The following is a 14600-nucleotide window of genomic DNA, read 5'->3' on the forward strand; positions in this document are numbered from 1 at the left end:
GCCCGCACCGCCTTGAACCTCGAACAGTCGAGCGTGCTAACGACCGGATCCGGCGTCATTTGATACAGACAACCGTGGATCTGACCGCCCTCTCCGTGGATTTGGTCTCCAGGCATCTTGGATTCGGCCGCAGATCCTCACGAGCTAATTAACGGAACCTCCACGGCATGGATCCATCAAAAGCGCTGGTCATCCCTGGAATGCCACCGCGCACGAGCTCCATGGCGGAGCCCGAGCCGTCTCCCAGACTCCCAGAGGCGGAGAGAGATGGAATAGAAATAGAGAGAAGGGGAAATGGGAGATGAGGCTGCCTCTTGTAGGGGGCCACGGCTAGGCGGAGGAACGCCTGTGGAGGAGGTGGAGAACCGACGGCGGCGAGCCAGGAGGCGTGCACACGACATGCGAGGGGCATCGGCGGCCAGGAGAAGAGAGATAAATTAAGGAGAGTGAGGAATGAGGAGGCAGTTAGGGTTCGGGCCGGTGGAGGGGTCTCTCTACAAAATCACGAGCGGGTTTGCCCTGATAGCTGGATTGATAAGCCATGGATTTGGTGTGAGAAAAAAATATTGTTTATTAGTTAAAAAAGTACGGTTTATAAACCAAGTGAACAGGACGGTTATGAAAACTTGAGCCAAGTCTCGAATTTTGTCTTCTTTGTGTCAGATTAAAATTTACATCATAACTGCGGGTTGGTTTCCATAAAACTAAAGGTCTTTTCTATAAAATAGGCAGCGACAGGTGTCGGCTTGTCGATGAGCCACGGATCCCAGAATTCTCTGGTGCAAGCGGAGACGAGTGGGTTTTAAATGATCATCATACCAGAATAGATGGCATTGAGAACGCATGGCGGCGGCCGTGCCAGCGCTATTGCCGTCGACTGATTTTCTAGAAGCCTTTGACCACAGTCCACCACTATCGGAAACCTCAAATTTGCCGATTGTTTTTATGTTTACCGAGTGCATTTCCTCGGGCACTCGGCAAATAAATTCTTTACCAAGCGCTATCCTAAAAACACTCGGGAAAAAAACACTCGGCAAATAGAGGGTTTACCGAGTGTCACAAAAAAACATTCAGCAAAAAGAGAGGTTTGCCGAGTGTCCAAAAACAACACTCGGCAAAGAAAAAAATGTAGAAAAAACCCATGCGCCCCCCTAAAATCCCGCCCCTCCCCTCTCACTACTACAGAAATGATTTTGTGCGACACCCCTTTGGACCCTTCCGAGGCGGGCACATTTTTTTGCCCGTCACGGTTAATCCCACGATTTTCCAAGGCGGACATTTTTCATTTACCGTGGCAGACATTTCTGCCTGCCACGGTAAATCAATTTACCGTGGCGGGCGTCGTAAGACGTCCGCCACGGAAAATGCCCTATTTTCCGCGGCGGGCATATTAAGACGTCCGCCACGGTAAATAGATTTACCGTGGCGGGCATCCTTAAAGGCCCGCCTCTTAAAACTTTTGGCCCAGTTCGGAGCCCAGGCACAGCCCCTACCGGGTTTATATATAAGGACAAACTTAGGGTTCCCTCAATCTCACCCAACTCCCTCACAGCAGCCGAGAGCGGCAGCGCCCTCTATCTCTCTGTCTCCCCCTAACTCCGAGCACCGCCCCTCCACCTCTCTCCCCACGGCGCCCTCTATCTTTCTCTGTCTCCCCAACTCCGAGCACAGCCATGGAAGCCGGCGGCGCGACGCGGGAGGCGTGGAGAGCGAGGGCGGAGCGCTGCGGCGCGGCGCGCGAGCCGGAGCGGTGCGTGAGGCGGAGCGCTGCGGCTCGCAAGGCGGAACGCGGTACACGTGGCGCGCGTGGGCCGGGTCTCTGGCGGCTCCGGCCCCCTCCTCCCGGCGAAGTGGTCACCGGCGACCGGCGGCGCGTCCTCCGACGGATTTGGCCTCAGGGCCCGCGGATCCAGTGGCGGTTCAAAGGTGGCGGCGCATCCTCCTTCTCCCAGCACGCGACGGCCTTCTTCCATGGCGGCTGGGCCCAGCCCCTCCTTCTCCAAGCGTCCGACGACGCGTCATTCGACGGATCTGGCCTCGGGGCCCGTGGATCCGTCGTCGCCGCGGATCTAGCGATGGTGGTGGAGGTGCAGCGGCGTGGCGGCACAGGCACGGCGATGCAGCGGCGGATGGGCTCGACACCGTGTCTAGATGGGCTTGCATTGGGCTCGCTGTTTTTTTTTGTTTTTTTTACGTTTACCACGGCGGGCAACTAGGGTCCATCACGGTAAATCTTGATTTACCGTGATGATCTGGGCGTGGCGGACGCAGTTGCCCGCCGCTAAAAACCAGATCCGCCCGTCGCGGTTAAACTTTGTGTAATAGTGTCTCCAGCCCCACTCCTCCCACACCCGCCCCTCCCCTCCCCAGCCCCCCCGCACCCACCCCCCTCCTCCCGCACCCGCCCCCTCCCTCCGTCCCCTTCTTCTTTCCCACCGGCGGCCGGCCCCTCCCCTCCCTCCCCTTCTTCTTTCCCACCAGCGGCCGGCCCCTCCCCTTCTTCTCCCCAGCCGGCGGCCAGCCCCTCCCCTCCCTCCCCTTCTTCTTCCCCACCGGATCCGACCCCTCCCCTCCCTCCCCTTCTTCTTCCCCACCAGATCCGGCCCCTCCCCTCCCTCCCCTTCTTCTTCCCTGCTGGATCTGGCCCCTCCCTTCTTCCCCGCCGGATCCCACCCCTCCCTTCTTCCCTGGCTCCCCCCTCCCCTACCTTCTTCCCCGGCGTGGCCCCTCCCCTCCCACTTCCTGGCCCCGCCTCTCCACCGGCGAGATCCGGCGGCCGATGCCGTCCCCTCCCTCCCTCCCTCCCCCAACGGCGAGATCCAGGGAGGGGGCCCGACGGCGGGCATGGAAGGTGGCGGCAGGCATGGATGGTGGTGGCAGCGGCGGTGCTGCTGGTGCGGCCGTGGTGTCGGCGTGCCTTTTTTTATTTTTTTTGAAAAAAAAAGTTTGCCGAGTGTTTTTTGGGCACTCGATAACGTCTTTGCCGAGTGCCCGACAAAAAACACTCGGCAAACTAGCGTTTGCCGTTAAAGGGTTGGCCGAGTGTTTTTAGGACTTCGTCGAGTGCCCCTAGCACTTGGCAAAGCTCCTGTATCCAGTAGTGCATAGGTGTGAAATATGGTTGTCTGTGTCTAGTCTCTCCCAGCTTCAGTGGCTCGGCTCCCAGCAAAGACCGTGTGCCCAGTTGTGCTGCAACAGAATGGCGCTCATGCGCTTTGGGTTTGACACGACATCTCATCTCAGACAGGCCGATGACGAGCTTATAAATAGAAAAGTTAATCCTCATTCATGCCACTGCAATGAGATGCATTGATCGACCAGTCACTTGCTCGATCGACTCAGCCTCCTCGTCCAGTCCCACTCCGATCCGCTGCCTGCACTGCAAGAGTTCTTCATCCCTCGTCCGGTCCGACTCCGATCAACATGCAAGGTAGAGAGTTTGATCAACCGTTTTACCTCCCTCATCTAGGTCGAGATGTCTATTAGTTGGCATTGGTGTCTTGATTGGCTTACATTCATCCATATTGAACCTCTTGAGAAGATCCTTGGTATATTTTTCTTGAGAGATGAAAATCCCTTCTCTCATTTGCTTGACTTGAAAACCAAGAAAGATTGTAAGCTCTCCAATCATAGACATCTCAAACTCCTTCGATATTAATTCACCAAACTCTTTGCAAGAATCTTTATTTGGTGATCCAAAGATGATATCATCAACATATACTTGACAAATGAAGATCTCTCCATCAAGCTTCTTGATGAATAGTGTGGTGTCGACCTTCCCAATGGTGAAGTCTTTCTCAATGAGGAAATCCCAAAGGCGTTCATACCATGCTCTTGGGGCTTGCTTAAGCCCATATAGCGACTTGGACAACCTATAAACATGATTAGGATATCTAGGGTCTTCAAATCCAGGAGGTTGATCAACATAGACTAGTTCATTAATAAAGCCATTTAAAAATGCACTTTTAACATCTATTTGATATAGTTTCATTTCATGATGCCATGCATATGCAAGGAGGATACGAATGGCTTCAAGTCTTACAACCGGTGCAAAGGTCTCTCCAAAATCTAACCCTTCAACTTGAGAGAACCCCTTTGCAACTAGTCTTGCCTTGTTCCTCACAACAACGCCTTGATCATCTTGCTTGTTGCAGAACACCCATTTTGTTCCAATGACTCTTGCACCTTGTGGTTGCTCTTCAAGAGTCTAAACTTCATTGCGGGCGAAGTTGTTCAACTCTTCATGCATGCCATTTATCCAATCGGAATCTTGAAGAGCTTCTTCTACATTCTTAGGTTCAACACAAGAGACAAAAGAGTGATGTTCAATAAAAGAAGCAAGTTTTTTAGATCGAGTCATTACACCCTTTGATGGACTCCCTATGATGAGATCTTGTGGATAAGCTTGTAGTAGAGGTGAATTTCTTCTATCAACCACTTGAGGGGGGGTTGTGGAGCATCAATATCTTGTGCTTGTGCCACCATTTGATCATGAGAGACATGAGTATCTTCATTTTCTATTCTCCCATCTTTATCACCATCTTGTGGCACATTTGATGAAGAAAGTGGATTAATCACTTGTACGTCATCATCATCATCATCTTGTGGCTTGATGTTTTCAACCGGAATATTCTTCATGGCCTCCCTCAATGGTTCATCACCTATGTCATCAAGATTCTCATGTGCTCCTTGGGAGCCGTTAGATTCATCAAATTTCACATCATATGTTTCTTCAACCAAGCCAGTGGCATGACTAAATACTCTATATGCTTTGGACTTTGATGAGTAACCAACAAGAAAACCAATATCACAACGTCTTTGAAACTTCCCTAGGTGTTGCCACTTCTTGTAGATGTAGCATTTGCAACCAAACATCCTAAAGAAGGAGATGTCCGGCTTCTTCCCATTGAGCAACTCATAAGTTGTCTTGCCAAGAAACTTTTGAAGGAATAAGCGGTTGGATGCATAACATGCGGTGTTGATAGCTTCCGCCCATAGAGCTTCGAGTGTGTTGTACTCATCAAGCATTGTTCTTGCAAGTGTAATTAGTGTCCGGTTCTTTCTCTCAACTACACCATTTTGTTGAGGAGTATATGTTGCGGAGACCTCATGCTTGATCCCAACTTCATCACAATAAGCTTTAATGTTTGTGTTATCAAATTCCTTTTCATTGTCACTTCTAATATTCTTGAGCTTCACTTCAAACTCATTTTGTGCTCTCTTGGCAAACTTGTTGAAACATGATGCAACTTTGGATTTGTCATGAAGGAAGAACACCTATGTATATCTTGAGTAGTCATCAACAATAGCAATACAATAAAGCTTTCCTCCCAAACTTTTGTAGGTTGTTGGTCCAAATAAGTCCATGTGAAGGAGCTCTAGCACTCTTGTTTTTGACATGAAAGCTTTTGTAGGATGAGTGTTTGCAACTTATTTGCCGGCTTGACATGCACTACAAAGCTTGTCCTTCTCAAATTTCACATCCTTCAACCCTCTCACCAATTCATTCTTTATAAGCTTCTTGAGTGAGCTCATCCCAACATGAGCAAGTCTTAGATACAACAACTTAGCATCTTCGGAGGTGAAATCCACTAGATATAGGTTATTGTATCTAAATCCTTTGAATATCACTTGATCATCATCCTTCTTAGATACAACAACTTCCTTCTTGGTAAACAAGTATTGGAAGCCAAGATCACACAATTGTCCAACGGATAGCAAGTTGAAACTCAAGAAAGCAACATATAGCACATTTGAAATAGAGTGATCATTTGATATTGCCACTTTGTCCAATCCTTTGACTTTGCCCTTTGAATTATCTCCAAATATAATTCTTTCTTGGCCATCTACTTCTTCATCTAGTGAGGTGAACATACGAGGATCACTGGTCATATATTGTGTGCAACCACTATCAATTACCCAATGACTTCCACCGGTCTTGTAGTTCACCTACACACAAGAGATCAAGCTTTAGGAACCCAAACTTGTTGAGGGCCCTTGACTTTCTCAACAAGTGACTTTGCAACCCAAATTTTCTTAGGCCTATTCTTGTTGGGAGCTCCTAAGAACATAACTTTTATCTTTCCACTAGAGTCATTTCTAAGCATGTAATGAGCATTGAAAGCAAAGGGTCTAGCATGCTTGGGCAAGGGTTGTGGTGGTGGAGTTTGACACTCATGGGCAAAGTGGCCTTCTTGTCCACACTCAACATACATCTTTGGCTTTGGCTTTGGCTTTGACTTGTGTTGTTGTTGTTGAGTTTGAGCCTTCTTCTCTTGATTTGCCAAGTATCCAATTCCACTTCTATCCATCTTCATGATGGTGTTCATGAGTAGCTCACTTTGAAGATGCTTGCCTCTTGTGAACTTGCTCAAGCCAATCTTGAGATGTTCTTTCTCCAACTTAAGCTTCTTATTCTCTTCTTTTAGCTCATCATGATTTTTCTTCATCTTTAGTTTCTTGTTTTCTTCTTTGAGTTTCTCGTTCTCTTCCTTGAGCTCTACATCATGATCATGATCAAGGTTCTCTAACACAATGGTGTTGGTGGTTGATAGCTTCTCAAGATCTTTCTTTAGCTTCTCATTCTCATTCTTGACCTTGACATATTCATCATAATTATCGGACTCAACCACTTGCTTGCCTTTGCTACTAGAACCTTGCTCAATGCTCTCAACAATTAAATCATCATATGATGTAGCTATATCAATCTTAACAACATCATTAGTAGCATCATGTGACTCATTGGATAAAAACTCATGAGAGATAACAAGATTATCATGATTAATATTGAGGTTTGTATATTCTTCTTTTAGCATGTTGTAGCTAGTGATGAGCTCTTTATGTATCCCCTCAAGTTTATCTTTAAGCTCTTTCTTAGAAGATTTGAGCTCCTTGAGTTTGGATGACATAGCATCATTTGCTTCTCTAAGCTCAACACTAGCCTTTTCCGCTATGTCATATTTAGCTAAAAGAGAGTCATTCTTAATTTCAAGCTTTTCATTCTTAGCTCTAGTCTTTCTGATGATCTTAGTGTATTGATTTAACAATTTAACAAGATCATCATATGAAGGTGATTCAAATTCATCATCATCACTATCACTATCATCATTGCTAGCATGATCATCACCACTACTATCATCATCATTTGATACCTTTTGTTCACCCTTGGCCATAAGGCATAGGTGTGTAGAGGATGATGACGGTGGTGTCGGTGAAGATGATGAAGAGTCAATCACAATAGCGGCCATCTTCTCGTTCTCACTATCATCATCGGATGAGCAACTTGATGAGTCAATGTCCGTGAGCCAATCACCAACGATGTATGTCTTGCCATTTTTCTTCTTCTTGTGGAAGTCCTTCTTCTTGCCATCCTTCTTCTTGTATGGCTTGTTTTTCTTCTTCTCATCTTCATCACTTGAGTCATCTTTCTTGCCCTTGTACTTCTTCTTGTACTTGTCTTTCTTGGGCTTGGTACATTGATGTGCTAGATGACCAAGTTCTCCACAATTATAGCAATCCATCTCTAAGATTGGCTTCCTTCTAGTGCTAGTGAAGAATTTCTTTTTCTTCCCATCAAACTTGACGTCATTCTTGTTGAGCTTCTTTAGCATCTTGGCGGTTCTTCTCACCATGAGAGCAAGACTTGCATCATCAACTTTATCATCACTTGAGCTCTCATACTCAATTTTTGCTTTGCCCTTCTCTTGGCTAGCCTTGAATGTTAAGTCTTTGTCTTTCTTCTTGGTAGAGGATGAGCCATCTTGTGGTGTGATGTGTATGTACATCTCATGGGCGTTGATCTTTCCTAAGATTTGAGTTGGTGTAGCGGTGGAAAGATCACCTTGATGAAGCATAGTCACAATATGTCCATATTTGTCAATGGGGAGGACACTCAAGATTTTTCTTACAGCATCAGATGGTTGCATTTGTGTAAGTCCAAGCCCATTGACTTCGTCTACAAGAACATTTAAGCGTGAGTACATTTCATTAGCACTCTCTTTAGGAAGTATCTCAAAAGAATTAAGCTTTTTCATTACGAGATGATAGCGTTCCTCACGCTCAGTCTTAGTTCTCTCATGGAGCGCACAAATGTCTGACCATAGTGCATGAGCGTTCTTGAGGTTCCTCACCCGGTTAAACATATCTTTGCAAAGGCCTCTAAAGATGATGTTTCTAGCCTTTGCATTCCATTTTTCATAGTTCACTTCATCGCCTTGAAGGTGCGTGGGATCCCAAGGTTTTGGGAATCCTTGTGAGGCGGCTCTAAGTATTCCAACATCTAGAGCTTCTAAATACGCCTCCATATGGATTTTCCAATAAGAAAAATCATCTCCCTCAAAGATAGGAGGAGGACCATCACCGTGAGACATCTTTCTCTAGACGGTTAAGCCTAAATACATGAGCACGAGGCTCTGATACCAATTGAAAGGATCAAGATACCCAAGAGGGGGGGTGAATTGGGCTAATTCTAAATTTTTTTGCAATAATTAAACCCTACACTTAGCCCACTTCACCCCTTGTGCCTAGAAAGTGTTTCTAATGTTCTACCACATAAAAGTTTTGCACCCTAAGTTCCAATCCTACTCTAGCATGGCAATTCTATGAATGTAAAGACAATAATTGAATTGCTCAAAGTAAATGCTTAAAGTAAAGAGAGAAGGAGGAACGCGGCGATGTTTTGCCGAGGTATCGGGGAGTCGCCACTCCCCACTAGTCCTTGTTGGAGCACCTGCGCAAGGGTGTAGCTCCCCCTTGATCCGTGCAAGGATCAAGTGCTCTCTACGGGTTGATTCTTTGATACTCCATCGTGGTGAATCACCCACAACCACTCACAACTTGAGTTGGGTCATCCACAAGCTCCGCCGGATGATCATCAAACTCTCAATCACCACCAAGTCGTCTAAGTGATGGCGATCACCAAGAGTAACAAGCAAGAACTCTCACTTGACCACAACAAGCCTAATGAGAAGGGTGGATGCACACTTGCTACTCTCTTTTCACTAATAAGGCCTCTCTTTTGGATTCTCAAATCTCAATCACCTCACTAGGACCTTGCTCTCCATAGCACTCTCAAGAGTGTTTCTCAGCTGTTGAAATGAGCAAAAGTGATCCCTTGAGTGAATAGAGGAAGTATTTATAACCCCTCATTCAAAACGAACTATTATGTGTCTCTGCGGAGTGACCGGACGCTCCAGTCAAGGCCTCTTGATTGATTTTCTTCTTCTTCCTCCCAATTAGAGTCACCAAAAAGTGTGTTGACGTCGGATTGAGATCCAAATCACACACCAGCAAGAGCTAGCACACCCTAGGTTGCAAACAACGTATCACAGGCAACAAGCAACTCTAGGGATCGACTAAACCAATCTAGAGATCGATTATGCTGATCTAGGGCTTGTCCTTCACCGCAAAAGGCTAGGAAAGCCTGTCAAGAGGACCCGTTGCAGAGGAGCACGCCTAAGGTTGTTCTAGGATCAGCAAGGCTACCTAGAACGCCGATGAATCTCACGGAGAGATGCAACTAGCAGCAAAGGAGTTGGAAAAGGGTAAAAATAGGGTAATGGATGTAAAAACGACAATTGAGTGTTGGATCCTTCAATCAGACATTATCCTCTCGTATATATAGAGGGGGTGGTCTTATCCCAGTAAGAAACAAGTCACAAATATAATCTTTAAGTTTCCACATCCAAAATAGGTCCAAAACCGATTTGGAAACCAAACGAACTTGGAACAGCAGGTGAAGTCGACTTAGCCAACTCAGGAGTCAGCTTAGCCGGTTTTTACGGGCTCGAGCACTGTGGCTCGCCCGGCAGTAGGGAAAGTTAGCTTAGCCAACTTGAGGAGTTGTCTAAGTCAACTTGAGCTGAGGAGTCGGCTTAGCCGACCCCTAAAGTCGGCAAAGCCGACTTGGTCAGGGCATGTGCGGCTCGCCTTCTTTTCGTGTTTCTTCGTCGTTTGTTGCACCAAATATTATCAAACACCTGGGATGTTAAGAATTTGTTGTCAAAGCCCAATTTTCATGTTGGGACACTTTTGAGTGTCAAAAATGTCCTTCATTGCTCCGCCGGTGTTCATTAGCTTCTCTACTGGTTCTGTTTGCCTCTTCCTACTACTGTTGGCGAACGGAACCATGACTTCATAGTTCGTAGGCGTGTTTGTTACACGGACACGCCAGGCTCGAGGGTTGTCGTTACCTCGATGGCATTTTCCACGCCTCGCGTTCTTTGTTATTGCATCATGTGTTCTAAAAAAGACGATGCTTCCCAAATTTGATTTTTAGATGATCCTTGGTTTTATTCTTCTACCACTGCACATTTCTAATTGGCCATTATCCGTGTTCGTATCTTCAGTTTAATAATCTGTTTGTGGCTGCTGTCTATATATAGGATAATTTTACAATGCAAATTATGTAATTCCTATATGAAATAGAGATTGATAATACCGATAATCAATATGTACAATTTTATTATTTTTTAATCTTCTTTGAAAGGTGCTTGTATTTGAATTTTATTGACAATAACATTGCACACTGATGCTTCAGCCAAAGTAACAGCAACATTTAACGCGCCCTGGCTGACCGGCCTACTTAATTGTCCATCAAAGGAATTTTTGGAAAAAAAAAGTTTTGTTACAGTACTCTCAAATGATTGTCGACCGTTAATCTGGATGGTAATTACCACATATTAATTCTTAGGAGGTAATAGAAGACATACTTATTTATTTAGTTTGAAGATAGAAAATATCTTGTAATTTTTTATAACTGAAATATATTGCAATTAGATCTATTAAACAAAATATCTTGCAATTAGATCAATTATCCAAAATTATTTCTAATTAATGTGTTACTTTGACATGTTAATATGTTGCATATTGAAGTGTCGTCACTTTTGTAGAGGTGCCAGTGACATATTAACACGATCTTGATGTTACGCGTACATTGATGTTAGGTGACATGCACATGTGATATCTATGTAGAGTCGCAATACATGACTAAAATATGGCTCTTTTTTTTACCCTAATATGACTTTTGTTGTATGTTTTTAGTGACAAGTAAACGTGTATGATAACTAGCAAGCGTACATTACATGATTAAGGTTCCAGATTTTTTAACATGACATATGCAGGTGAAAGCGTGGACTAGATGGTTCAAAAATGTAATGAAAATTTTTCGTAACCGGAATGGATTATATGTGTGTGCAATCTAGGTGGCAACCCAAAAAAAAAGATCATACAAGGCGTAACTAGATTGGTGTCTATTCAAGCAAGGAGTCTATCTATACGTGGTGTATAAACATGTTAAAAAAAACTAGCAAAATTCTACCAAATGTAGTGACCTAGCAAAATTCTCGTTGGCTTGTGTATAAACATGTGAAAAAAAAACCTAGCGAGCATCTCCAATTCTCCCTCTGTTTCCGAGGCCTCACTTTGAGTTCTAAACCTTTTGGGGCGGTGCAGTGATGGTGTGCGTCGAGGCAATGATGACCGTTAACTATGAACGACGAATATGAGCGGGCGAGAGTGATTGCACGGGCAGCTGTGGTGACCATGGAGGTTGCGGCTGTAGCCATCCCCTTCCACCTATGTGCAACAACTACGCTGCCAACCGCCATAGTACAACGTGACAACAGATAATGGAAACAGATCCAAATCAGTGAACGCAATAATATGCATTTTTTTAGAAACACTAAATGACTTCATGCCGCTATAGATTGTATTTCCGAAGGCTTCGTTAAATGTCTTAGCCCACTATTTGCAACACTGATTGTAGGAGTAATATGAAATAATCACACAGCAAGCTGGTATATATAAACACACGTCTAAATAAATTTTAAAGAATCAATCCAGAACCCTAGTATAGTAGTAGTAGTAGCTAACTAACTATAACAATTATAAGAGGATCGAGAGAGGCTAGCAATAAGCTGCAAGGTCTACTAGCAGCTAGCTAGTAGACAACTACGAGCTAGGTAGCTAGCTAGGCGGCCAGGAAGTCCTGGATGTTTGCTTGCAGTCGATCCATTACGGCCTCCCATCCAGCTTGGGTAGGGTTCTCGTTGTCCCAGTAGAAGGAGTCGCCGGGGCTGGCGCAGACGGTGTACTGAGCTCTGCCGTTGCCGTCGAGCTGGCCACAGTAGGCGTTGTGGTCGGAGGTGTCACAGCACGGCGTGGAGCCTGCATGCGAACAACATGCATGTTTTTAGACTCGATGCATAGATATATAGATTGCATACATACATTGAATTGGCAATTGATTGAATTGAAGTAGCTAGCGTAGAACACACGAACGTACGTACCGGACATGGATCGGGCAAGGCTGTTGAAGGCGTTGTAGAGGTCGAGGACGTGGACGTCTTCCAGCCCATCCAGCTTGCGCCTGAGAAGCCTGTTGTGGGTGGTGGCGAGCGTGTTGCCGGCACCGTCACACTGCGCGTAGCCCACGGACTGCCTGGCGCGCCATGGCGAGCAGCCAAGCGGGGGCATGGAGTTCACCAGCACCTTGGACACACCGATCTCCTGTAGCCTTTTGACGCCCTCGACGATGCCGTCTGTCACGTCGTCAATGTAGGCGTCGAGCTGCATGCACGTTATGTCGTCCATGGTCATGATCATGATCAAGCAAACAGATTAGATTAGATCAATCTATAGCTACTAGCAGACACACGCATAGCTATAAACTAACTAAGGCCTAATGTAAGAGTAGATCGATCTAGCTAGCTAGTACTTACTTGGCGGTCGCTGGTGGTGTCGCTGACGTGCGAGTAGTCGTGGCCGTTGGAGACGGACAGAAGCGCGACTGAATTCTCTAGCTGCTTGTCGTCGACGGATCCGTGATCCACAAATTCACCAAACTGGCTGATCTGCTCGCGCAGGGACAGCTGCTCCTCCTGTCGCCCGTTCATGACGCCGGAGAAGGGCACGGCGAAGTTGATGCCATTCTCAACCTCAGCCCTGGTGCGTAGGGTGCTGAACACCGGAGGGGACTCATCCATCCCCAGCATCTGTGCTGCAAACAAGAAAACCAATCCATCCAACATCCATCATATCTATCTACTTCAGTACGTACGTACGTTATCTAACAAGGTATATATATGCATGGCAGATCGATGCGATCGTACGTGGTGAACGTTTATGTACTTACCCAGGAAATCCGACTGCACTAGACCGTCGGAGAGGCGGCCGGTTGCTTGGTTGCCATGGGACGAGTCAGAGCTCCCGTAGGGGTAGTACCACCCACGCGACACTCTACTCCTCCCTGATGATTTAGGGAGGTTGCCGGCATCGACGAAGGAATCGCCGAAGACGAAGAGCGTGTAGTCCTTCCGCCGCCGTTCGCGGTGGCGCCGGCACTCAACGTGGCGGCTACCTGCGGTGAGGATGAGGAGGAAGCACACAACCAAAAGGGTTTTCCTCATGGTTGGGTTTGTTCAGATGCGTTAGGGTGGGCGCCGATACCCCTCCCTGCGCTTTGCCTCTGTCTCTCTCTCTCTCTCTCTCTCTCTCTCTCTCTCTCTCTCTCTCTCTCTCTCTCTCTCTCTCTCTCTCTCTCTCTCTATATATATATATATATATATATATATATATATATATATATATATATATATATATATATATATATATATATATATATATATTGCTGGCCGGATAAAGCACTTCATCTCCAGTAGAGTCCTCGTATATCGTTGACGATTGTAGGGGAGTCTTCACGTCCTACGAGGTGATATGTAATAAAACTATCAAGATCGACGGGTTATCTCAGAGTTCCATGGCAAGTCCCATCTAGAAAAGCCAAAACGTCTGCGATTTGAAATAGACGGAGTACAAACCAACATGACCGTGGTGCTTTGTCCATTACTAGCAAACATGCTCGTGCGTTGCAACGGGAGAAAATCAAAACTTATATCTCTACTTAGTTACTAAAGATATGTATATTTTGCATTTAATCCATTGGCAATGAAGCAATAATTACATTAGAACATTGACCATCTATAAAAGTGCAATTTGGAATAATGGCAGCCAAATTTACAAATTCCTTCGGTCATGCAAAATAAGTAGAAATATAAAAAATCATATTGTTTTTTAATCAAATATATAAACATATTTAATTATCCATGAAAGAGCGGAAAAGTTCAGTGGTAAAGAGGAATCCATGCAGTCAGCCCGCCTCGCTCGCTAGGGCTCCGCCCTAGTGGCTATGTCTGCTCGCCGTTGCTGCTGCCAGCGGCAACTACCTCGCCGGCGTCCGCCACCTCCTCCCCACCCCCTTATCCTTCTCCGCTCGCCTCCCCACCCCCAACAGGCCGTTGTGGCCGCCTCGCTACCCGGCCGCCACCGCCTCCCGTGGCGCCACATCTGCTAGCGGAACCCCCGTTGCCGCTTCCTAGTTAGATTGGACAATAAACTGCGCATGATTTCTGTTCATGATTTAATTAATTAGACCATTAGCTGATCTAGGTTATAATAAGAATATTTTTTATTCTTAATCAAATTATATCAATAATTTAGTAGTAGGAATATTTGATTATTAAGGATTAGGGAAGGATGAAGGATCCAAAGATCCATAATATTATATTTGTCATTTATTTTTATGTTTATAAGAAAAATATGAG

At 45.7% G+C, this 14600-nt stretch overlaps 1 protein-coding gene across 1 annotated transcript; it reads right to left on the reverse strand.

The window, feature by feature from the left end:
* Positions 1-11968: 11968 nt before the first annotated feature.
* On the reverse strand, positions 11969-13406 carry LOC136487408 (GDSL esterase/lipase At5g03610-like). The gene is made up of 4 exons (XM_066484565.1): positions 13133-13406; positions 12720-12997; positions 12288-12567; positions 11969-12165 (listed from the first exon to the last, which is right to left on the reverse strand). The coding sequence occupies exons 1-4, from the start codon at positions 13404-13406 to the stop codon at positions 11969-11971; spliced, it is 1029 nt and encodes a 342-aa protein (XP_066340662.1).
* Between the last annotated feature and the right edge of the window lie 1194 nt (positions 13407-14600).

The sequence above is a fragment of the Miscanthus floridulus genome, chromosome 10, assembly GCF_019320115.1.
Source record: "Miscanthus floridulus cultivar M001 chromosome 10, ASM1932011v1, whole genome shotgun sequence".
Taxonomy (NCBI): domain Eukaryota; kingdom Viridiplantae; phylum Streptophyta; class Magnoliopsida; order Poales; family Poaceae; genus Miscanthus; species Miscanthus floridulus.